Source organism: Thamnophis sirtalis, unplaced genomic scaffold, assembly GCF_051295495.1.
Source record: "Thamnophis sirtalis isolate CommonGarterSnake01/CBP01778 unplaced genomic scaffold, rThaSir2_p1.2 scaffold_2, whole genome shotgun sequence".
NCBI lineage: Eukaryota > Metazoa > Chordata > Lepidosauria > Squamata > Natricidae > Thamnophis > Thamnophis sirtalis.
The window spans coordinates 22,531,273-22,556,607 of NW_028261382.1; the positions used below are offsets into that span (position 1 = coordinate 22,531,273).

At 39.9% G+C, this 25,335-nt stretch overlaps 1 protein-coding gene across 1 annotated transcript in view; it reads right to left on the reverse strand.

The window, feature by feature from the left end:
* Nucleotides 1-25,335, reverse strand: part of ITGA11 (integrin subunit alpha 11) — a 79,207-nt gene that overhangs the window by 32,675 nt on the left and 21,197 nt on the right. The window contains exons 10-15 of the mRNA XM_087704395.1: nucleotides 24,393-24,533; nucleotides 19,101-19,304; nucleotides 10,963-11,093; nucleotides 10,343-10,509; nucleotides 9,626-9,768; nucleotides 1,058-1,168 (exon numbers count right to left, since the gene is read on the reverse strand). Coding sequence (XP_087560521.1) covers nucleotides 1,058-1,168; nucleotides 9,626-9,768; nucleotides 10,343-10,509; nucleotides 10,963-11,093; nucleotides 19,101-19,304; nucleotides 24,393-24,533 — 897 coding nt within the window. The remainder of the gene's footprint in view (nucleotides 1-1,057; nucleotides 1,169-9,625; nucleotides 9,769-10,342; nucleotides 10,510-10,962; nucleotides 11,094-19,100; nucleotides 19,305-24,392; nucleotides 24,534-25,335) is intronic.

Here is a 25,335-nt window from a genome sequence, read left to right on the forward strand (position 1 = left end):
CTTTGGGACTAACAACCCATTATTTAGCCAGAGAGAAAATGCCCCGGTGATTCTGGATACACACAGCATGGGCTCCCAGTGACTATACTACAGAGACATGATTACTAGCCTCATCTCATCATTATCTTACAAATATCCAGGGCACACAGTGCAGTTACACACTTCCCTGCTTTCAAATACTAACTGAGGTACAACATATAATGCTGCCAGGTTTATGCAGCAGCACTTAAAAACTGTCAGATGATGATCTGTGCCAGATCTATCTATCTATCTATCTATCTATCTATCTATCTATCTATCTATCTATCTATCTATCTATCTATCTATCTATCTATCTATCCATCCATCCATCCATCCATCCATCCATCCATCCATCCATCCATCCATCCATCTATCTATACACACATATTGTATATATGTCTATATCTACATCTATTTCTATTTGTTGCTGAAACTAATTTCTGAGGCCTGGGAACCATTTAGTTGTTTCAAATATCTGTTCTTGGGCTGGAATTGAAGAGCCAGAAAAATTCCAAAACAAACTGTGCACCCTTCTTTGAGAATTCATAAATCCTTGCAAAATGTTATAATAGTACAGGGTATGTTATGTTATAAAGTAGATTGGATTTAAAGATTGGGCCATTTACTTTCTGCATATTTGGTTGTTTGTATTAGAACGATATAGTTTTGCTCCATGAAAATGTTGAAACATGTGAAAAAGGGGGTCTCCAGCCTCATTCAAACCAATTTAGGGCATATTGTTTTTTGTTATTTATTAATTTCATACAGATTTTAAACTACATTGTAAATATTCCATCAAAAAGACTCTTTATCCTCTATTCTCTGTTCTTTCTCACTCTACAATTTCTGGTTATCTTCCCTTCCTGACTCGTTTATCTCAGACGATTGTTACTTATTCTGTGCTGAATGAGGCTTTGGACCAGGGTCGGAGTGGGGAAAGAGACCTAAAGCCATAAATAAGCCAAACATTCCTTGCCATGGTTTCTAAATTTAACCCTGTTTAACCCTCACTCCAGGATCAGAAGCTGTTACGCACAGCCACTTTCAGTGAAGTTGGCCACCCATCATCCATCACTGGTCCAGTCTCAGGACTCTTTAGGGCATAATCAACAGAGAAGGTCACCGGCTTCACATAATCCGCTGTATCCTGAAAGAATAAAAAGAACCATCACTATCCTTCTGCTGACTGTGCTCAATGAATTGGAATCTAGTTAGAAAACTAACTTTTGGGTTTACATAGAACATTGCACCATAAACTATCCAAATGAGCAGGATTTGTCTTATTTTTATTTTTTTGTTTCTTCGTTTATTTTATACCACCCTAATTACAAAGCTCTGGATGGTTTATTACCATTGTCTATGCCCGGTCTTTTATAATAATACAAATGCTCAAGCTTTCCTATGACAATTTAAAAGTATGACTTTACACGAAAATAATAAGAAAAATGCATTTATAATCAAACTCAGAAATGAAAACCAAGAAACAAATAGAAACAATATTAAATACTTGGTAAACTAGAAAAAATGGAATGGACAATTTCACCACCAGATGGATTTGTAGCTGACTGATAAACCATACTCCAAGAGTAGTTCTTAATGGTACTACATCTACACGAAGGGCAGTAAGCAGTGGGGTATCACAAGGTTCTCTCTTAGGCCCAGTATTCTTCAAATCTTCATACATGACTTAGATGAGGGAATAGAAGGGGAGCTCATCAAATGGCAGGAATAGCCAACACCACAGAGGACAAGGATCCAAAAAGATTTTGACAGACTTGAACAATGGGCCCTATCCGAGCTTCCTGTGGGCGGGGCCTGACAGGGAGTTGTTATTTCTAACAGCTCTCGAATCTTGGCTTCGTTAAACTGTTTAAACAGCAATCCATCAAACTGTTTAGCAGTTTGTTTACCTCCCCTTCGAGCTTAGAAGGGGGAGGTGAGAAGCTATGCTTGGGAAGCCCTCTAACTAATCCTCTCAGCCTAAAATCTGGGAGGAAGAGGGAGGGCACCAGCAGCATAGCAGCTCCGCTCCAGGATTCATTCTGCCTTTTGCTGCAGAATGAAGGTCTTCACTCATCCTCAGCACAATGAATGATTTACTGCAGATTTCAAGTCGCGCTGAACCAATACCTGTGAACTTCTAATTATATGTATAAATCCTTAGCTCCATTTGTAAAGAATTCCTTCTGATAATTACTTGCTGAAAGATCTACAAAATGGCACCGAGATGTGTAGGAGCTGTGTAGGAGGGGTGAGACTCTGATAGCATTCCTGCGAAGCCTAGAAGTGATTTATTATCAAACTAAATAGCAACTGCTGTATAATTGGACTGTCTGGACTTTTTAATTGACTAAAGAAAATTAAGATGGCTTCTAAGGAAAAATTTCCCCCTCCTCCCCCCATGTCGAAAAGTGCCGGGAGCTCACCAGCTCTACTAAATTACAGTCATTACTTCCTCCTACTTCTGCAGGGGAGCCCTTGACAAGAGAAATCTTGCAGAAAGAATTAATTGATGCATTAAAAAGTCATGCTGATACGATGGAAGTAAAAATCAAAGAAGAGATATCTGCTTCTAACAAACAGATTTCCGAAGAACTTATGACATGTAATCAAGCTATTAGAGGGGATTTCCTGATGGCTTTGAACTCCCTATCAGGCTACACACTCGGACTTGAAGAAAAGCTAGAAGATCTTAGCGACTCTAATATGAACTTGGTAATGAAGATGGATGTGGTCCAGCAAAAGGTCAGCAATGCAGAAAATGAAATTATAATGTTACAGTATAGACAAATGGAATTTGCCTTAAGGATAAGGGGCCTCCTGGAAAAAACACAAGAGAACCTGAAACAGATTCTCTCTGAAGCCTTTGACCTGATGATGGGAAGGTCAGGAGGGAATTTTGACTAGCAAATCGAAAAGGTTTATCGCGTTAACTCCTGGCTTGCAAGACGAAAGCAACTACCAAGAGATATAGTGGTGTATTTTGCTACTAGAGATATGAGAAACACGATATTACAGGAGTCCTACAAAACTAAGCTTCAAATTGGGGGTCAGGAGGTGACTGTCTTGAAGGAGATACCACCTAAAATGTTGAGATCTAGGAAAGACTATGCCTTTTTAGTCGAAGAGCTTAAAAATCGCCAGATACAGTTTAGATGGGACGCGCCAGCCGGAATTGCATTCAGCTATCTTGGACAAAGATATCACCTCAATTCAGTATGGAAGGCCCAAGATTTCTACAGCAACATATTGAAGGCTGGACACCCCCCCCCCCATCTAGATCCAGAGAAAGAGAGCAAGAAGGACATGATGGACAGCAAACCACTCAAGCATTAACAAGGGCTGACCAACTTGTTCTCTCAGAGGTACAAGAAGCTAAGGAACAAAGACAAACCCGCGTGGCCACTAGGCGAATGGAACAGGAATTAAAAAAGCAACAAGCACAAGCCACCGTTCAAGAGCCTACAGGTGTTACTTCAGAAGCAGTGGGAGGAGCCAGGCCAAAGATTAAATTCCAAGATGTTCAGATGGCTCTTAAAAAGCTTCAGGGAGCTAAAGATGGCAACTAAGTTTCTAACTTGGAACGTCAATGGCTTAAACTCCCCACAGAAAAGGAAGAAAATAAACCACTATCTTAAACAATTCAAGAAAGATATAATTTGCTTGCAAGAAACTCATATTAGATCAACTGATTAATACCTGATTAATACAAGACTTGGACAACACTTTATAGCTTCTGCCACAGAGAAGAAAAATGGTATAGTTATATACTTAAGGAAGGATTTGAAAGCTGAATTAATTGAAGCAGACCCCCATGGAAGATATATTGCAATAGATTTGGTTTTAGAAGGGAAAAAGACACTGCTATTGGGAATATATGCTCCCAATCAACAACAAGATAAATTTTATAAAATGCTTCACGCTAAGTTAGTACATTGGGACTATAGATCCTGCATATTACTGGGTGACTGGAATGTAAAAAGTTGTTAAAAGAATATTTTGTTTTTAACATGAATAAGGGTACATCTATGGAAATGCTATGGGATGCAAGTAAAGCATATATGAGAGGCATTCTGATAAATATGAATAGACTACATAGATGCAAACAGGGGGAAAAGAGAATTGAACTTGAGAATGAAATTAGGAAGAGAGAGCAGGAGCTAATCTTAAAACCAGGAGACAAAAAGATTAAAGAAACAATCACATTATTAAAAGAGCAATGATGTCAGATCAGGTGGCTACCAATTTGCTATATGCAAAACACAACACTTTCTGTAATGCAAACAAACCTGGTAGATGGCTAGCATATCTGATTAGGAAAAAACAGAAGTCTCGTAACATATCGAAATTGCATTTTAAAGGAAAGGAAGTGTATCAACAGGAGGAGATTCAAAGGGTTTTTCGTGAATTCTTTATAGGATTGTACACGAATGATAAAATCCAAAGCTTAGCTATAGATAGATACCCGGATAAAGAAAAAATACTCATAGTTAAAGACGAGCAGAGGGAAAGACTGAATCAACCAATAACCTCGGGGGAAATCCTCCAGGCAATTAAACAGCTAAAAGCAGGGAAAGCACCGGGTACAGATGGCTTGACAGCGGCTTACTACAAAAATTTGCAGTTAGAAATGGTAGAACCGCTTAAGGAATTATTTAATAAGATCCAAGTGGAAGGGAAGGTACCCCCATCTTGGAAGACAGCCTTTATATCTTTGATACCCAAAGAAGATCAAGATCTTACTCAAGCAAAAAATTATAGACCCATATCATTACTTAATATAGATTATAAAATCTTCACTAAAATACTAGCGAACAGATTAATGTTGGCAATCCAGCAATTGATTCATAATGATCAAACAGGTTTTATTCAAGGGAGACAAATAGAACTAACGTAAATCTAATCCTCAATACATTAGAATACCTGGGAAAGAACAACCAAATCCCTGCTGAGCTTATATTTTTAGATGCTGAAAAAGCCTTTAATTGAGTGAATTGGCAATTCCTACTGAAAATATTGCAAAAAATGCAAATAGGAGAGAGCACTTTTTACAATCAATTAAAGCAATATATCAGGAACAAACAGCCCAAATCATAGTTAATGGAAGTTTAACAGATTCATTTAAAATCGAGAGAGGTACAAGGCAGGGTTGTCCCTTATCCCCACTATTGTTTATTATAACATTGGAACTATTGTTGGATAAAATACGGGGTTCAGGAGACCTACAGGGAATCAGGATTAGGCAGCAAGAATGTAGAGGCCTTTGCAGATGACTTGGTTATAACATTAACCCAACCACAGGAATCTAATAAGGTCTTAATGAATATGATTAATCAATATGGTCAAGTGTCAGGATTCAAAATAAACTTAGGGAAAACAAAGATACTAGCTATAAATATGAATACTAAACAAAGGGAAGAACTAGAAGGAATGACAGGATGTGAAATAGTTAACAAGGTCAAATATTTAGGAGTTTATATCTCAACCTCAAACGGGAAGTTATATAAGTACAATTATGAACCACTATGGCATAGTATACAGGTAGAGATGAAAAAATGGGAGAAATTACAGTTATCTTTGCTAGGAAGAATAGCAGCAGTGAAAATGAATATTCTACCTAAATTTTTATTTCTTTTTCAAACGTTACCAATACTTAAAAATGATGCAAACTTGTTAGAATGGCAGAAGGGTATCAATAAGTTTGTATGGGTAGGGAAGAAGCCGAGAGTAAAACTAAAAATAACGCAAGATGTGCGTGAAAGAGGAGGCTTGAAATTACGCAATTTAAAACTATATTATGATGCAGTAGTTCTATCTATAATTAGTGACTGGATCAACTTAACAGATGATAGAATACTTAATATTGAAGGGTATGATTTGGTATATGGTTGGCATGCTTATCTGCTATACAACAAAAAGGTAGATAATTTTAAAAGTCATATTTTAAGGAATGCTCTACTGCGGGTTTGGAAAAAATATCAATACAAACTAAACGATAAGATACCTATGTGGGCTATTCCCAGACATGCAATAGAAAATATGAACATAGTACAAACACAGGATATAACTACTTACAGACAGCTTCTTACTACAGAAAGAGGTGTACTACAACTGAAACCTTTGGATGTATTAAAAAAGGAAAAGGTAATTCAAACCTGGTTTCAGTATGGGCAGCTACAGGCTAGATGGAAAATAGATCAAAAAATTGGCTTTATGCAAGTCGAGGATAATTTACTTAAACAAATTAGAGATCAAAGTCCAATGCATATAAAGAGATTATATATATTAATAGAAATTGACTCGGAAACAGAACTAGTTAAAGACTGTATGATTAAATGGGCTTAAAATGTTGAAGAATCAATAATGTTGGATACATGGGAAAAGATATGGGTGAGAAATGTAAAATTTACACAGGCCCAAAACTTGAGAGAAAATTTTTATAAGATGTTTTATAGATGGCATTTAGACCCTAAAAAACTGGCTTCTATGTATCTGAATTTACAACCTAAATGCTGGAAATGCGATTGTATGGATGCTACATATTTTCATATATGGTGGACCTGCAAAAAGGTTAAGGCATTCTGGATAAAAATATGGTGGATTATGCAAAATGTTCTTTAAAAAAGGATAAAGTTTACCCCTCAGTTATTTTTGTTAGGTATAATTACTGATTGTACAGCTGTAGAGATTAATTTGATTTTGCACTTGATAACTGCAGCTAGATTGTTGGTGGCGCAATACTGGAAGAAGGAAGATTTGCCTACTATCCAAGAATGGACATTGAAAGTCACAAACTTAGCCGAGATGGCTAAAATATCTGCATATCTTTTTTTTTTTTTAAGCATTGTGGATTTTATTGTTCTTAATTGCAACTATTAGTCACAAGCAGAGAAATGCTGTCATTTATTTCTACCAGGGGAATAATATTGTTTGGATTTCTCCATGCCTTCTCTTTGAATGAGAAGATGTCATTTTTCAGAAAGACCTATCTCCCAAAAGAATATCAGAGTCCTTCAGAACCAGAAGTCAAATGAAGGGAGTTGTATGTTGACATTGTTAAAAATAACAACCACCACAACAAAAACCAATCACATGTCAATTGCTTGTAATAGCCAAAGGAAAATCATTTTCAGAAGAAAGTATTATCTAATGAATTGAGAGAAATAATATCTACATATCTTAAGGACTATTCAAACGAGAGATATAAACGAGACTGGAAAAAATGGATTGACTATACTCAAAATAAATATGGGTCTAAGAAATTCCAGATAGCTTATGATTAAGATCAGGAATGATATAAATTGTTTAGAGTTAGCCTAGCAAGGAGGAGCTAAGCTCAATTTAAAGACGTTATTAATTTTCTATTCTCTCTTCAAATATATTTTAAACTGTTTTTCTTAAAGACTTATACCTTGTATTGGTTCTGGGAAGTCAGGGGGGGGAAGGTTCGGGGGTTGGGGGGAGGGGGGGAGTGAGGGAAGTATACTAGGTTTGAGGAGGGGTGTTGGGTTTTAAGGTAATATGATTGTACGTGTAGGAAGAGTGGGAAGCAGAGGAGAGAAGAAAGATAGGAAGAGAGGGATAGGAGAGAGGGCAAGGGGGGGAAGATGAGGAGTATAAGGAGGAATGGAAAGGAGAGAGAGGAGAAGGAGAAAGGAAGGGGAAGTAGAGTAGAAAAGGATGATGGAGGGAAGAAAGGAGGTAGGGAGGGGGAGGAGAGAGGCGGAAGAAAGTGTTGGATAAGGTATAAATATGGTGTATGGAGAGCAGAAGAGCCAATAATTGGTTTTTCTTTTTCTTTTTCTTTTTTCGGTAGTTGATGGCAAGATGAATTGATGTAATTACTTAATAACCCAACATGATATTGGCTATGTAATAGTATACATGTGATTATATGTTATGAAAATGGAAAATGGAAAATAAAAAAAGTTTTTTTATGGAAAACAATGGGCCCTATCCAACAACATGAAATTTAATGTGAAGAAAAGCAAGGTTTTACACCTGGGCAGGAAAAACCAAAGGTACAAGTACAGATGAGGTGAAACCTGACTCAAAAACAGTAACAGTAAGAGGGACTTTGGAGTCCTAGTGGACGATCACTTAAAGGTGAATCAGCAAAAGTAACCCTTGCTTGTATAAACAGAGGCATAGAATCAAAATCACGTAAAGTACTGCTTTATAAAGCCTTAGGAAGGCCACACCTGGAATATTGCACCCAGTTTTTTGTTGCTATGATATAAAAAAAGATGTTGAGATGTTGAGAAAGAATTCAGTGAAGTGCAACGAAGATGATTAAAGGCTTGGAGATGAAAACATGAAGAACGGTTGCAGGATTGGGTTTGGCTAGTCTAGAGAAAAGAAGGACTGCGGGGGGGGGGGGGGGGGAGGACGCATGATAACAGTATTTCCAGTATTTGAGAAGCTGCCACAAAGAGGAGGGGGTCAATATATTTTCCAAAGCACCAGAGGACAGGACAAGAAACAATGGATGGAAACTAATTAAGGAAGAGAAATAACCTGGAATTAAGAAGAAACTTCCTAACAGTGAGGACAATTAACCAGTGGAACAGTTTGCCTCCAGAAGTTGCTTCATCACTGGAGGTTTTTAAGAAGCGACTGGACAGTCACTTGTCTGAAATGGTAAAGGATCTCCAGCTTGAGCAGGAGGCTGGACTAGATGACCTCCAAGGTCCCTTCCAGCTCTATTCTGATTGATTGATTGAATCCAATTGTAAAGAGACAATTGTGGACTGAGACCACAATACACTTGACTATCAGAAAAGTGGGCAGAATTGGTTCTTTCTGCGGGCTGGCATGTGGGCCTGGAGCAGTGGTGGGTTCCAGATCCTGGTGCAATGGGGCCCGGGGTCCACCACATGAATGTGCGCAGTGTGCGCATGCATACTTACTGGCTGCGATGCTCTGCAACGCCTCTGTGACGCTCCAGCTGCTCGGTGGAACATTGCGCAGGCGCTGTATGTTCCATGTGTGCGCACGGAAGCCCCGAAGAGCTCAAATACCGGTAAGGAGCACAGGCGGGCGGGTGGGCCCTCCGGAGCATCATACCAAAACGGTACCCGGTGCTCCCAGCAGGCACCGGTATGCCCGTACCGGTCGTAACCCACCACTGGCCTGGAGGTACAATGGCCAGTAGGTATTTTAATTACCTAATAGTTGTGGTGGTGCTGTGGTTAGAATGCAGTATTGCAGGCTAATTCTGCTGACAGGCAGCAGTTCTGCAGTTTTAGATTCACCAGCTCAGAGTTGACTGTGCCTTTCATCCTTCTGAGATCGGTAAAAAGAAGGCCCAAATTATTATTGCTGACTCCGTAAACCACTTAGAGAGGGCTGTAAAGCACTGTGAGGAGGTATATATGTCTAAGTGCTATTGCTATTCTGTGAAAAAAAGTGCAGGGAATGTTTCACACAGCTGGATTGAAAACAGGAGAGCATCTAGGGAGTCTAGGGAGTCAGAATTGGCACACCTGTACAAAAGGGGCAGAGTTTCGGTGGTGCTGCCATGTCTGCCACTTTACAAAGCCGACTCCTACTCCAAAGACAAAAACAACATTTGAGTGCAGTTGCCCAACAAGAAAATCCCTACCAAGACATGAAAATCCATACTGTCACAATGTTCCTGCCTGGCAAGCAAGGTGGCTGCCTTGTGGGCAAGTCTCTCTCCATTTTCATCCAGGTAGGCTCGTGGCACATATCGTCGTTCATCAATGGTGAGGTTGTAATTCAATGCTGAAATAAAGGAAGATTGAGGTTAAATAATTTATTCCCCAACGTGAAATAAAGTGTAGAACTAAGTTGAGACCAGAATCTCAAATTTTTTCAAATCCCATATTAAAAGGGGAGAATATTTGTAGTTCAGGATTGATATGAGGGGTCCTTGCTGCTCTCTGAGTTTGTTTTTCTTGCAGACATTTCACGACCTGACTAGGTAACATCATCAGTGCTCTGTGAACACTTAATTAACTCCTTCTGCAGCCCCATTCTTCTACAGTTAAATATGGTTCCGAAACTGACACAGTTGTCTTATAAATATACTTCTTAAATAGGAAATTTACTTTAAATAAGCAAGTGATGATTAAATTGCAGTGATAGGAAGACGTTAAGAGGGGCTTCCTTATAATCACTGGATTATGGTGACAATTCCAGGCATTTCTCCCCTTAAATGCTTCTTTCATCTCCCGGTTCCCTGGCCTGAGTGTCTGGAATGATTGTGTCATGAATAAAAGCCCCCTTCCTGGGGGGAGCAATACAGACACCCAATGGGGAGAACAACCCTCAAGGGAGGGCAGCCCCTGCCACTTACCTACATGAGCTGACTGAAAATGTGCGGAGAGAAAAACGGCAGTGAAGCAAACAAAGGCTGACAGACAGGTGGCCTCCTTGCCATTCCGAACACAGTCCTTGGTGAAGATGTTGATTTTGGAGGGCTCAAACTGGAGGGTGGCATTGATTTGGACCACACTGCGGGACCTTATGGGGAAGAGGGAAAGGCGGCTGGTATCTTGAGCCAGTCCAGGAACGCATTACTGGGCGGGGGGCTCAGAGCTTTGGATTCAATAGGGGAAAAAGCTTCCTTGCTGCAGGTGTGTGCTACAGTAAGGCAAGGTGAGACAAGGTAAAAATTATCCAATAGGGTCTAAGGATGGCTTCTTGAGAAGAGGGTGGATATACCACAGCCTCTTTAAAATGCTAGGGTACCACCCCCTCCCACAGGGAAGCATTAATCACTGCCAGAAGCCATCCACATGTTATTCACAAGCCAGGAGGGGCATGGATCTAAAACATCAGTGCTTGCACTCATACTCCCTAGCCTCCTAATAATGGACACCTACTAACTCAGGGTATTGGTTAGGTTTTGCTCCCTTCCTCCTTGCCCCCCAATTTCACTCTGAATGAACCCGTCTTATATTTGATATGACCAACCATAATAGGACAGCACTTCCACGGGAGCCCACAGCAAGATCCACCAGCTTGTCTTCATTCATATCCAGGTTTCCATGGATGCTGCTCCCAAAATACATAAAGCCAGGAGAAAGGTCGGCAGCTGCAATTCTCTGGAAGTTCAAGGGAAAAATAGTTTTCTTTAAACACAGCTGTGCAAAAGCAATTATGTATTTTAGAAAGCATGCACACCCAAATTACATCTCTGTGTCCAAGGCCTACTGCTTGAGTTCAGTTCCCAGAGTCCCTAGAGGAGTGAGAGAAGATTGGCCTTGAAGAACTAATTGGGTGTGGCCATGACAAAAAGCCAGTCGGCATCAATCTAAGTTATTCTCCCTGTATTTAATAATTCCCTCTTCTGTTACATTCCACAGTTCTAACCTGGTAAATTATAATGTGGTGGAATATAAAGGGGTTTCTGGCCTCTTGTTACTCCCCCTCTTCATTCAAGTTTTTTTTTAGTTTTTAATACAAATTATACATATTATAGGAACAAAGAGTTGTCCAGGTCTTTTCTTTTACATCCTCTTAATTACATAGTCCTTTTTAACATCATAGTTTTGTTTTCATTGTCAGCCAAATTATTCTCTTCCATTATTTTTCACCTTGATAGTTATTTTTTCTTAATACATAAACAATATCTTCAATTGCAACTTCAAAGTTACATCAAATTTTCCTTTCTTATTTTCTCCATTGGTATATTTTGCTATAAACAGCATACATCCTCTAATTCAATTTAAGCATAGAGAACATTTCTTTCAATTTTTTTCTACCATTAACAATACACTATCATTTCTTTATTTCTTAATTAGTTACATAACAATAACAATCTTACTACTATTCTCTTTAATCTACGAATGTAACTCTTTTTCCCTTTCTTCCTCTTTTAACCGTTTCTCATGGGCTCTCAAAAATTTCAGTTTTAATTCTTTTCCTTCTTCTCCCCCTTTCCCCTAACTTCTTTTTCTTTTTCCTATTTTTGTGGTTATTCTCTTCAGAAAATTTACTTTTATTATTCTAGTAATTTTTCCTAGGGTTTTCCCTGTTCTCCTCCTTTCCTTACTATTTTGTGGTTTCTTTTTGGGGAGATCTCCCCCTTTGTCTGCTTTTTCTTTGTGACTGTAAATCCCAGTGAAATCTTCTATCTTTATTTAATTTTCAATTCTTCTTTTTTCCACCTTATCCTTCTGTACCTCATTTGTGCCCTCTTTTACCCTGCCTTCTCCTATTTCTTGTTCTGTATGTTCCCTTTGATTTCCTAGCTTTTCTTTACCAATTAACATTTCACACACGCTTTTCAGCATCATGAATAATTCAAATCTCCATTATGCAACTTTAACTATTTTAACAGATTTTAACATTTTGGGATTATACCACATTTAATTGAAAATTTAGGATCTTCCAGATTCTGTTGCTCAATTTTAAAATAAATCCAGTCCAGTCCAAGTTAGAGTTTCCTTTCTCTTCCACAGCTGTAGATCGTTGCAGTCAAACCAATGTTGCAAAGACAGCTACTCCTTAAAGATTCTCATGGTTTCAAAGTCTCTTCCTGTATCTAACAAGCAAAGTCAATGGGGAAGCCAAGTTCACTTAACAGCCATGTTGCTAACTGAACAACTGCAATGATTCTCTTAACAACTGCGGCAAGAAAGGTTGTAAAATGGAACAAAACTCAGCTAACAAATGTCTCGCTTAGCAGCAGAAATTTGGGGCTCAACTGTGGTTGTACATCAAGGACTACCTATACAACGATAAGCAAAGGATTATGCTGAGGAGCAATTTCACAGCACCGCATGTGTTGCTTAGACCTCGTTTTCCCCAAAGCCAAAAGGCTAAAAAGGCAGAAGGTTGGCCAAAGCATTTTTGACCTCCTAAGCAACCTCCAACCGCGGCAACTTTAAGACTTGTGGACTTCAACTCCCAGCTTCGCTGGCTGAGGAACATTTTAAGCAACATTTTCGAGTTGCTCACATCCAGGGCAACAGCAGGCCGACTGCTCAACGTTTGGGATGTAGCTCTGTGAATGCCTGACAGCAGCTGCTGTGAGACAGTTGGCACATAGGCTCACTCACGTCTGTAAAATAATTGCAGAAAGAATCATATCTTTGAGATGCGCAGATCCTTGGACATGTTTCATGAAGGGGCTTCTGGCCACAGGTGGAGTCTGAGGGCACACTGGAAAGGGTCAGAATAGAGAGTTGGAAGAGATCTTGGAGGTCTTCCAGTCCAGCCCCCAGCTCAAGGAGGAGACCCTATACAATTCCAGACAAGCGGCTGTCCAGTCTCTTCTTAAAAGCCTCCAGTGATGGAGGACCCACAACTTCTGGTGGCGAGATGTTCCACTGGTGAATTGTTCTCACTGTTAGGAAGTTTCTCCTTAATTCCAGGTTTGCTTCTCTCCTTGATTAGTTTCCATCCATTGTTTCTTGTCCTGCCTTTTGGTGCTTTGGAAAATAAGTTGGCCCGCACTTCTCTGTGGCAGCCCCTCAAATTCTGGAAGGCTGCTATCAGGTCAGCCCCTGGGTTTGGTTAGGAGCCTCTAAAGGAAGAGAACCCTCTACCAGTCTTGAAGTCTGTATTTTATTCAGTCCCATGTCGGCAATCTGAACTTCTGGTTGGCATGAAGCCTCCAGAAAAGTTACATTTTTCAATCTCATCCTGATGGCACTAGATGGGATGGGATACATTCTCTGGCTTCACTGAGTGATATACATGTTTTTCTTTTAAGATTCAACCCACCTCCCCAAAGTAAGAACTTGGATGAAACACAGAAACACAGCAGCTGCAACTCTACTTTTTGTCTCTTTTCTTTCAACACACTTTAAATCCACAAAAAATAAAATTAAAATAAGGAGAAGAAGGACTTCCCTCTGTTGTTGTGGTGGTGGTTGTTGTTGTTGTTGTTATTTTCTTCACTAGCTGGTGTAGTATTTTCTGCTCGCCAGTAAATGGTTCTCTCCAAACCGCAATACAATCCCACAGCTAGCTGTCAATAGCTGTCAAAAACACTTTTAATCCATAAAGAATAGAATAAAAGAAGGAGAAAAGAGACTTCCCCTTGGGCTCTTCCTTTTAGTTTTTAATTTTTCTTCACTTCCAAATTGCAGAAGACAAAATCCTCTGAGGCTTTGGTACTTTAACCTCCTCTGCTCCTTTTTTTCAATAACATTTCCCAAAAGCCAGCTAACCACTAATTCCGCTCCGGGATCCTTTTTAAGATTAAGATCAGCTTTTTCTTTTTTTTCTGTGAGTTGGTCAATCACTCATCTGGTTTCAACACTCTATTCCAACACTGCTCCAGCAGAATAACTTAGTCCAGATGCCCCAGCTTTGTAGCGGTCATTCAGTTATGGCCACCACCCCCATTGACGGTTTGAAGGGCTTTTCTCCGACCACCCGAGGAACTGCTGGCTCCTCTAGGTCATCTGAGATGTCCCTTCTTCTCCCCTGTCCCTCCAGGACAGGTTTCAGTCTGAAGACCTCCCAACAGTGGTTTGTCTGGCTGGATTTCCGTGAGGCTTGGCAGAGCTGCTTTTTTCCAACCAGTCTCATTGTGACGCTTCCAGCTGGGCCTCTTGTTACTTTTGAGCCTTAGGTTACACTTGTTAGCCTTGGGTTCAAAACCAGCCACTGTTGTAGAAGCTTGCTTGGTGACTCTAGGCAATCAGTACCAACATATCCCAGCCTACTTGACAGGATTGTTGTTGTGGGGCAGAATAAGGAGAAAAGAGAGGAGGCACACTGTAAATCTCACAAATATTCATCTGTAGCTGACAAATATATGCTGTGTAATGGGCCAGGAATGTCCAAGGACAACTAACAAATTTGCCGCTTGTTTCTCTTTGAGGCCTCTAAGCCTAGATAGATGCCTAATCCCCATTCAGAAAAATGGATAATCCAGTCCTAGATTCCTTTGCAACATTGTTATTTGCAAGCACTAGATGGAATACAATTAGAGCACAAGGCTGAAATAGTCTGAAGATACTATTTCCAATGTGAAAGATTGTGCTGTGCCTGAGAGTAATGTTCTCAGGTTGGAATTAGGAAAGTTTGTTAAAGGAATTGCCGGGGCAGAAAGTTGCACCTGTGATGAGTGCAAATGAATGATGGGACACGACTGCCTAGCAACAAAAAAGTTACAAGTAAGAAGGACATGCTAGGAGGAGGCTAGCTAAGGCATGTAGCTATGTAAACTTGGGTAACCTCTAGCTTATTGTAATAGTAAAACACACATCCCTTTTGATAAGAAAGCTTATTAACATAAACATGCAATGAAAGAAGGAGGGTAAAGTGGAAGAATCCAGTCAAAAGAAACACGTGTCAAGAAACTGATGAGTAATTCTTAGGGTATTAATTTCCTTAATCATAACTATAAAATTTGGCTATGGAGATTCTCCATCATCCAGGTCATGGTTGTCCCAAAGGTGCTTTTTTAGGAGGCAACTGGAGTTTATTGGCTTTTTTTTCTTTTGAAGATGTTTTGCTTCTCATCCAAGAAGCTTTTTCAGCTCTGACTGGATGGTGGGGAATGAAAGGATTGATACTCCTTGCAGACAGCTGGTCATTTGCATCCTTTTAGAGGGTCCTTGAGACCACTTGGCGGCTTATTTGTCTCCTCAGGGTCATCTGAGTAATGCAAATGGATGTGGAGCTTTTTTTGGAACTGTTGAAAGGACTGTGTTGTAGACTGGAGACAGGTCCTGCTGGGTCTCTTTTGCAATTTGATGAAGGCCCACTTGGGATGGCCACACATTCTGAGGGCTTCTTTGATATGTTTCCATTCTTTTTATTTCCCATCTTTGCTGGTAGGCAGGCCTTTAGCTCGGGAGTGTAGGGTTCTGATTACTCCCATTTTGTGCTCCAGTGGGTGGTGAGAATCAAAATGTAAATATTGATCTCTGGATGGGGTTTTATGTAAACTTCAGTGTTAAGGCTTCTGTCTTCCTTAATGTGGACATCACAGTCCAGGAAGGCCAGACTATTTTCCTTGACACCTTCTCGTGGGAAATTGATCTATCTGTCCACAGAGTTGATGTGTTTGGTGAGGGCTTGCAATTTCTTGTTTTGTTCTTGACCCAAGTATCATCCACATACCTATACCAGTGAGTGGGTGGAATTCCTGTGAAGGAATTTAAGGCTTTGGTTTCTACCTCTTCCATGTAGAGATTGGCCACAATGGGGGGCACAGGTGAACTCATGGCATAGCCATGTTTCTGTCTGCAGAAACCTTCATTGTATTTAAAATAGGTAGTGGTCAGGCAGAGTGGTCATAGCAGTCTGTATAACATTTATGTTTGTGTTTTGCTTGAGATCTTGGTTCCTTTTGTTGGAATACTCCAATAAAAGAAATTGAAAGTGCCATTCCTCATGTCTGATGGTCTTTATTGGCTTTGGCGCCAGGCTAGCACTCATTTTGGGAACAACAAGGAAGAGAAACATCTTCAAACACAAACAGTCTGAAGATGAGAAAGGGCCTGACTGGCTTAGGTAAGAAATATCCTGCAACCAGATGGGAAAGAGAGCCTCAAAGCTTCAAAGAAGCCTGCCTCAAGGGGCACACTCATAAAGGAGACTTAAAGGGTTCCTATCTCTGTTCCCAAGATTTGGTACTCTAATCTTTGACATTAAGCACATTAAAGAAAATCCCTGTGAATCTGGCTTCCTTAATCCCATCCTGCAGTTAAAGGACCTGGGAGCTCCAAGAAGAGTTTCTTTCCAGAGGTTCGTCTGCAGCATTCGTTCATTTGGGCACCAACAGAAGGGCCCTAGTGTCTGTAGGACAGCTGATAGCAGAGACAATGACTGCAGAAGAGAGACATAATTTTTTGAACTTTGCACTCAATGCAGTACTATCAGTTTCAGTGGTGGGAATTTCCATGTGTTCCAACTCATCTGCTGTCCTGCGACTTTGCTGTTGTAAATGTTGTAAAACATGGTTTGTGTAGACTAGAATTGCATTGTGACATTTTCATATGCAAAATAGACATTTTTTTGTGATTTTTTTTCCTGCATGGATTCCCTGAGATCTGAAAATGAGCAGATATGTACACTACAGCGTAGCTGCTGTGCTTCCTAGCCTCTACATAGCTAATCCAGCTCTTTGGGATAGTGCATTTTATTTTGTGACTTTCCAGCCAAGTAGGCGTGTTCTGCTAATATGTCCAGAGCAATAAAGATGCAATTTCATTTTCAACTGTGGCGTGTTGTGAGCTGGGCAAATGTGGAAAAGTCCTCATTCTACCATCACTGCCCAGGTCTGAAATATCTTCTTGGTCCTGAGCATGCAACATGTCCTCTGCATGCACAGAATGAGATCAACATGATGGCTCTTTTGAATACTCAGGTTTTTGTTTTCAAGCCTTTTCTTTTTTCCGGAAGTAGCTACCATATGCCGGCAAAACCTGCTTGAACACTATTTGTGTCATATTGGTAGATGCAGCAACAAAAGATGCAGAGATCAGAGCCATTTGTTTGAACTCATCCACCTGCTTAACTGGATAACATCATCTATAAGAGGTGAAACGTGGACCAAATTACATTGGCAATGTGAGAAAATACAAATGCAGGTAGTCCTCATCTTATGACCATAACAGCCTGGAAGTAGTTGTTATGGTTGTTAAATGGATCAAGGTGAATAGACCCATTTTTCAGCATTTTTTGTGGTGATTGTTAAGTGAACATGGCAATCTTAAGTGAATGAATTTTTCTCTCTTCTTTTGCTGGAAATTGGGGGGAAAATATTAAAAACTGTAGTCACAGCCAACGAAGAGAGCTGGTTGCCAAGCACCCAAAATGTGACCTAATGACTGCAGAGGGTGCAGCCATTATAACTTTGAAATGAGATAATAAGCAGCTTTTGGAGGGTTGCATCCTAACTTTGAATGGTTGCTAAGTGACTGTTTGTAAGTTGCATACTGCCGGTATTTCCATGCAGGTTTAAGGCACCAATTGTATAGTTTATTCAGAGTGCCAGTGCTGGCAGTAATTGAGGGGCACCAATGACCTGCAGTCTTATCTTTTTCTAACTAATCGGCTTCTAGGAAATACATGAGGAGATCTAATGTTGTTCTCTTAATTCTCTCTAGTCCAGTCTCACATTCATAATAATAGTCTTTTCCCTACTGCAGAGGTGAACCAGCTGAGACAGTCTAGGACTCCTTGGGCAAACCCAATGAAATGAATAACATGTCACTAGAACAAAATTATTACATGCAGAGATTTTAACAATGTTAAATATATTGGACTAGCTGATAAACTGGCATTGCCAGGGTATTTATAGACGTCAAAGTGTTTGTCTGATAGGGAGCTGTTGAGAGGGGCCTTTCGTCCCCTGCTCCCATTCCCATCATCTCTCCCTTCCCCCTCCCCTCTCCCTTCCCCCTCCCATGCACTCCTCTTTGCCACCCAGTCTATAATTCTGGCACATTGTCCCAAAGCATTTGTCTGACAGGGAGCCATTGAGAGGGGCCTTTCGTCCCAATGCTCTAGGATTCTGCACTTGCTCTCCTTAATGAGCCAGGCATTCCAGAGTTATGCTGGAATACACACACACACACACACACACACACACACAGTGCAGGGGTTTTTTACCCCCTCCCCCCAGTATTTGTCCAGACCAAACATAATTTCTAATGTTGGATTTTGCCCCTTACCAGAGGGAGCCCCCTTGTGGAGTACTGTGAAGCCATTACCATGGCAACTGCACAGCGCTGTACAGTAGAAGCCATTTTAAGGCAGTACAATAGAAGCCTTTGATAGCACAACAGGCTGCATATTAACAGAACACCCCCCCCCAATGGGTGTCAGGGGTGTCTTACCCCCACAGTTTTTTTCTCCAGAGAGTAAGTCTTCTGTGTACCAAGTTTGATTAAAACTGGTACAGGCGTTCCAGAGTTATGCTGGAACATACATATAACCTTTTATTAAATATAATATGATATGGATATGGATATTGATATTGACATATGATATGATTTAATATGAATATAATATAATAACAAATAAACATATAATAATAGAAGATTAACTGAATGGGATTTCATTCAAGCCCAAAAGCCAACGTAGACCCCAATCATCACCTTTTCTCTGCCTTTGTTCCACAGCCGACAGAGAATCTGTACCTGTTTATATTTCCGGATCAGGTTTTCCCTATAACCGTGGAAGATGTACAGGGCTCCCTGATGCTCGTCCTCCAGAGGTGCTCCCACAACTACATCGCTGTAAGAATCCTGGTTCAAGTCAGGCACAGAGGCAATGCAGGACCCAAACCTGGAATTCTGATAGCCAGGCAAGTCCTTCAGGGCTCCATTAGGAACAAACTGGTTCTTTAAGAAGACAGAAGATGAGAAAGCACATTTGTGTATCAGCACAGAATTAACCATAAATACGATTTGTCAGAAAATTTGCTGCCCCTCAAAAAAGAAATGGAGAAATCCAGGCAAAAAAATGCATTGAACCTGACATCCACAGTTCAGAATGGGACAATGGCCAACTTGCCACAACCAACTTGCCACGGGACAATTCAACAAATACAAAAGTTACATTAATTTAAACTGAGCCGTGCCCATTAATAATGAAATAATCCAGAAACAAAAAAGTTACAATAATTTTGATGAAAAGGTGGTCACCAATAATAAAAGTAACCAAATAAAACTATTAATACACCATTGAATTATCCCATGGCAAGTTGGCCTCAGCGAGTTGTCCTAGACTCCCACAGTTTGCCGAGAAGCAGCCTTGTTAAATGCAGTAGTTTTCCTTCTGTTGTTTGAGAAAGAGTTTTCTCGTAGGGTTGGTGTTTGTCCTGCCAAGCTCTTTAGTGGTTTAGGATTTCTTTAATAAATTGTTACATGCCACACTTATTTTTTATTTAAAAGAATAACAATAATATTTCATTATTTTCCATCATTCCCCTACCTTTTGTCATCATCAGCTCACCACTCTCCATAATTTCAGGAAAATAGCATGTCTTTTAAATCTTCATTTCCATTTCTACTGTTATGTTAGCACAGTTTTCGACCACAATATATATTTTAGGGGAAAAAAGAACATTATTGTCACAGGTATACACTACAGGCCACCCACCCAACCAGAGGAAATAGATGAATGTCAGTTATCTAAGATATGTAGGAAGTACTCCTCAATAGTAATGGGGGATTTAACTACCCTGACATCAACTGGGAGACAAACTCTGCACCTAGTGGAAGATCAAACAGATTCCTTATAAACCTAGCAGACAACTTTGTCTCCCCAAAAGAGAAGAGAACTAGAGGGTCAGCCATACTGGATCAAATTGTCACAAACAGAGATGAAATAATAGAAGGGGTTGAAGTTACAGAAAATGGAGGAGAGTGATTATCGCAATATTAGAATTCAACATAATGCAAGCATACGCAACAAAATAAAGTCAAACTAGATTCTTGGACTTTAAGAGAGTCGATTTCAACAAACTTTTGAGAGTGTTTGGGAAGAATTCCACAGATGGAAATCCTTAAGGGAAAAACATCCCAAGACGCTTGGGAAACTTTAAAAAGTGAATTTATAAAAGATCAATCTAGAACAATACCATTGAAGAAGAGAAATAAGAGATCCCAGAAGAAACCAACATGGCTGCACAAAGAACTCTGATAAATTGAAAGACAAAAAGGACATGTATAAAAAGTGGAAAGAGGGGCACATAACTATGAATATCAGGATATAGCCTGAACCTGCAAAGATGAAGTCAGGAAAGCTAAAGCTCAAAATGAACTCAAGCTTGCAAGAAATATCAAATGCAATTTAAAAACTTCTTTCATGTAAACACAGAAAAAAGTCAAAGAAATGATGGATCCATCAATGGAAGAAAATGGCAAGAAGGTCATGAGCATTGGGGAGAAAGCACATCTGCTTAATTCATTCTTTGCACCTGTCTTTATACATATGGAAGAAAAGAGTCCAATCTATCAAAAACAGTATCATAAAAGACAGATTAGGAATGCAAGTCAAAAAAGGCAAGAAAATGATCAGAGGACATTTGTCCACTCTAGATGAGCTCAAATCATTGGGTCCAAGTGGATTACACCACAGATTTCTGGAGGAGCTGGCAGACATGATCTCAGAATCACTGAACCATGTCTTTTAAAGATCCTGGAGCACCATGAAACTACCAGAGAAATGGAAAAGAGCTGACATAGTTTCCATCTTCAAAAAAGGAGAAAATAACACAGATTCAGGAAATTACAGACTTATTAGCCTGACATCAATACCTTGGAAGATTCTGGAAAAGATAATCAATGAATCTGCAAACACTTAGAGGCAAGCAAAATCATGACAGAAGCCAACATGGAAGTCAAAAACAGCTCATGCCAGACAAATGTTATTGCATTCTTTGATAAAGTGACTACATCCTTGGAGCAGCAAAATGCTGTAAACATAATTTTCTTGGACTTCAGTAAGGCATTTGATAAAGTAGATCACAACCTAGAAAAATGTGGATTAGAGAGCACCAGCACCATATGGGTTAGTGTTCTGACCCCCTCTGGCCTGTGAATAAACCAGAACACAGGCTTGGCTGTTTGCCACTATTTAATTACTTAGATAACAAATCATACTTAGGCAAGAAAAACCAAATGCACAGATATAGAATACCTGGTACCTGGCTCAATAGTATTAACCGCAAGAGGGATCTAGGAGCCCTAGTGGACAACCATTTAAATATGAGCCAGCCATGTGCCACAGTTTCAAAAAAAGTCAAAGCCGTCCTAGGCTGCATTAACAGAATCAAGTTCACATGAAGTGCTAGTATACCAATAGCCCTTAGACTTATCTCCAGTTTCACAGAGCTTTATAGTTCTTTCTAAGCAGTTTACAGAGATAGTATATTGCCCCCAACAATCTGGGTCCTCATTTTACTGACCTCAGAAGGATGGAAGGCTCACTTTATAATGCCTTGATAAGGCCACGTTTAGAATATGGTGTCCTGTTTTGGTTCCTAAAACAATTTTGGAGGTTAAAGCATATGAAGAACGGTTGCAGGAGTTGGGTATGTCTAGTCTAATGAAAAGAAGGGTTGGGGTGACATAATACCTCCCAACGACCAATAAGATCACACAGGTTGGGCCTCCTCCGGGTGCCGTCGACCAGACAATGCTGGCTGGCGGCTCCCCGAGGGAGGGCCTTCTCTGTAGCTGCACCGGCCTTGTGGAACGAGCTACCCACAGAGATCCGGACCCTCACCACACTCCCGGCCTTCCGTAAAGCAACCAAGACCTGGCTGTTCCGGCAGGCCTGGGGCTGTTGATTAATTTCCAGCCCCACTTGATGGAATGGATGTTGTATTAATTTTAATATTGTATTTTTAAAATATTTTAAATGTTTTTATTTTGTTGTGAGCCGGCCAGAGTCCCAAGGGAGTGGGCAGCATACAAATCTTATTAAAGTTGAAGTTGAAAGTTGATAGCAGTGCTTCAATATTTAAGGAGTTGCCACAAAGAAGAGGAGGTCAACCTATTCTCCAAAATACCTGAAGACAGGATAAGAAGCAATGGATGGAAACTAATCAAGGTGAGAACCAACTTAGAAATAAGGAGAAATTTCCTAACAGTGATTAATCGATTAATCAGTGGAACAGCTTGCCTTTAGAAGTTGTGGGTGTTTCATCACTGGGGACTGGACAGCGATTTGTCTGAAATGGTATAGGATCTCCTGCTTGAGCAGGGGGTTGGATTAGAAGACCTCCAAGGTCCCTTCCAATTCTGTTATTCTGTTACATTCTGTTACTGCTGTTTCTTGCCTCCTCCTTGGATGCTTAAGCTGCTGTTAAATACGAGTCTGACGATTTCTCATCAGGCCAAAACAGTAGCCATTGGCTTCATTTAGCCAACAGGTTACTGACTCTGTACAACATTCTGTGGCACAAAAAGTAAACTAAAGTTAAAATTAAGTTAACTTATGAAGATATGTCTGTTAGGTCTTGACCTGGATAAACATGCGTTGTGAAAATACGAATGTGGTATAGTATTTAGACAACCTTTCTGGTGCTGCAGAAATCAAGCCCTATTTAAACATGAAACTCACTATAGGATTTCAGGTCAGACACAATTTCTCAGCACAATTTATCTTTAATGGTTGTTGTGAAGATAAATGAGTAACAATCCCTATTGTTCTCTCCTTGAGCTCCTTGATTAAGACACCAATCAGAATGTCTGGGGGGGGGGAACCCTTAAGATGGTGGCTGAGAATGTGTCCTTGAAGTCCTGTTTATACATACACTGTAAATGTGATGCATTAAAAGTGAAGGGAGGGTTTCATGAGGTTGTTTCAGCATTCCGCCCAAGAGAATTGCTTCTGGCATCAGTGCAACTGGAGATAATAAATGAGATGCAAATACAGGTAGTTCTTGACTTACAACAGTTGATTTAGTGACCATTCAAAGTTACAATGGCACTGAAAAATGTGACTTATGATTGTTTTTCACATTTACAACCTTGGCAGCATCAACCTGATCATGTGATCAAAATTCAGGTGCTTAGCAACTGGTTCATATTGATGATGATTGCAGTGTCCCAGGGACACATGATCCCCTTTTGCGACCTTCTGACAAGCAAAGTCTAGGAGGAAGCCAGATTTACTTAACAACTGGGTTACTAACTTAGCAACTGCAGTGATTCACTTAACAACTGTGACAAGGAAGGTCTAAGGTCAAAACTCACTTAACAAATGTCTCACTTAAGAACAGCTCAATTGTGGTTGTAAGTCGAAGACTATCTGAAATGCACTTCTGACTAGGTGTCTTGTTTTTCCTTATTATTTGTATTCATTACTCTAAATGTCCCCCCCACCAATTCTTCTTTATCAATTTCAATGCCTTCAGAAAGATGCCTATGGAGATTCTCAGTCATCCAGGTCATGGTTGCCCCAAAGGTGCTTTTTTCAAGAGACAACTGGACTTTCTGGTAAATTGTGAAATTAATCTCTCTCATTCTTTCATTGAGGAGCTTGAGCTGTGCTTTCTGCAGTAAGTTTCCTGTCCTGTATCCCTTCACTGTTGAAGACGGGTGCTGTTGGGGATGAGTCTGTCCTATCTGTATCTCAAACTGAAACGCAAATGGTTCCTGTAGTCTGCAATTTTCTGAAAATCCATTTGTATTCCTCCACCATTTGAAAGGTGGTCATCCCAAAGTGTATTGCTCACCAAAAAGTCCAGCTGCCTCTTGGAAAAAAAAAACCACCCTTGGGACTTCAAAAAGATGGAACTCAGAATCAATATCTTCCTATATTTTGATTGAATATTCTAATCACCGGAAACCAACTGCATCTGCTTGGCAGAGTATGGAGTATGGTCAGCTGTCATATGAGACAAAGGTATCACATGTAAAAGGGCTTTTCCTCTCTTGAGGAAAATGACCATTTGTCAACAAAGGTCCAAGAATTACCTCTTTTAAGCTGTAGATGTAGACTTTTCCTCTCTCTCGCCCTTCACTGAAATACATGGGAGCTCCAACCAACAGAATGTCTGTCATTCCATTGCCATCAACATCTGCTGAACTGATTTCACTTCCAAAGTAGGCACCGATCTGAAAAGGATAAGAAAAATATATATGGAATAAAGACTTCAGAGCTGTGTATTTCTGTATTTGTAAATGCTTCTGAGAAATTAATGGCATCTGTAATGATACTACTGGAATGAAAGGCACTTCTCAGAGGAAACCATCCATCATCTCCTTGTCTAGACATTGCTTCTGCAATACACTTCAGAGAGAGAGAGAGAATAACACTTTGATCCTGGAAGATTAAGGATCATATTAACTGCTATTCTCAGTTGCTTTCTGTTGATTGATTCTCTTACTGAAAGTCCATGGCAAAAAACGATTAACTTAGTTTGAAAGAATTGAAGCATATTTACATCAAGTAAGTAGTATTCTGTGGATTCTTGATGAATGCCAAGATTTGCATTCTTTTATAGACAGAAATGTGTCTCTATAATAGGCGATTCAGCATTGCTTATTCATTCCATTTGGCCACTTCAGTCATTCTTGAAGTAGAAAAATTCAAAATCAACTTCTTAAAGGAGACAATTCTTCTTATAATTTATCATCTGTCTAGGCATTTCTTCAGCAAATTATATCCGACTCATAGGCTTTGAAAGGATAAAGTGAAAAATGGAAAGGTTGATCCTGAATCCTGAGTGCTGTTTTATTTTGGAATTGCTGTGGGGAAAACACCAACTTGAAGATACTATTTTTACTGTTATTATTATATGATTACTGTTATCAATTAAGCAAACCAAGCATGTGTTTAGGTCTCCAAGGGCAGGGGGCACTACAGAGTTTTCCGCCTCTCTAGCTACAAGTAGTCCTTATCTTACAACAATTCATT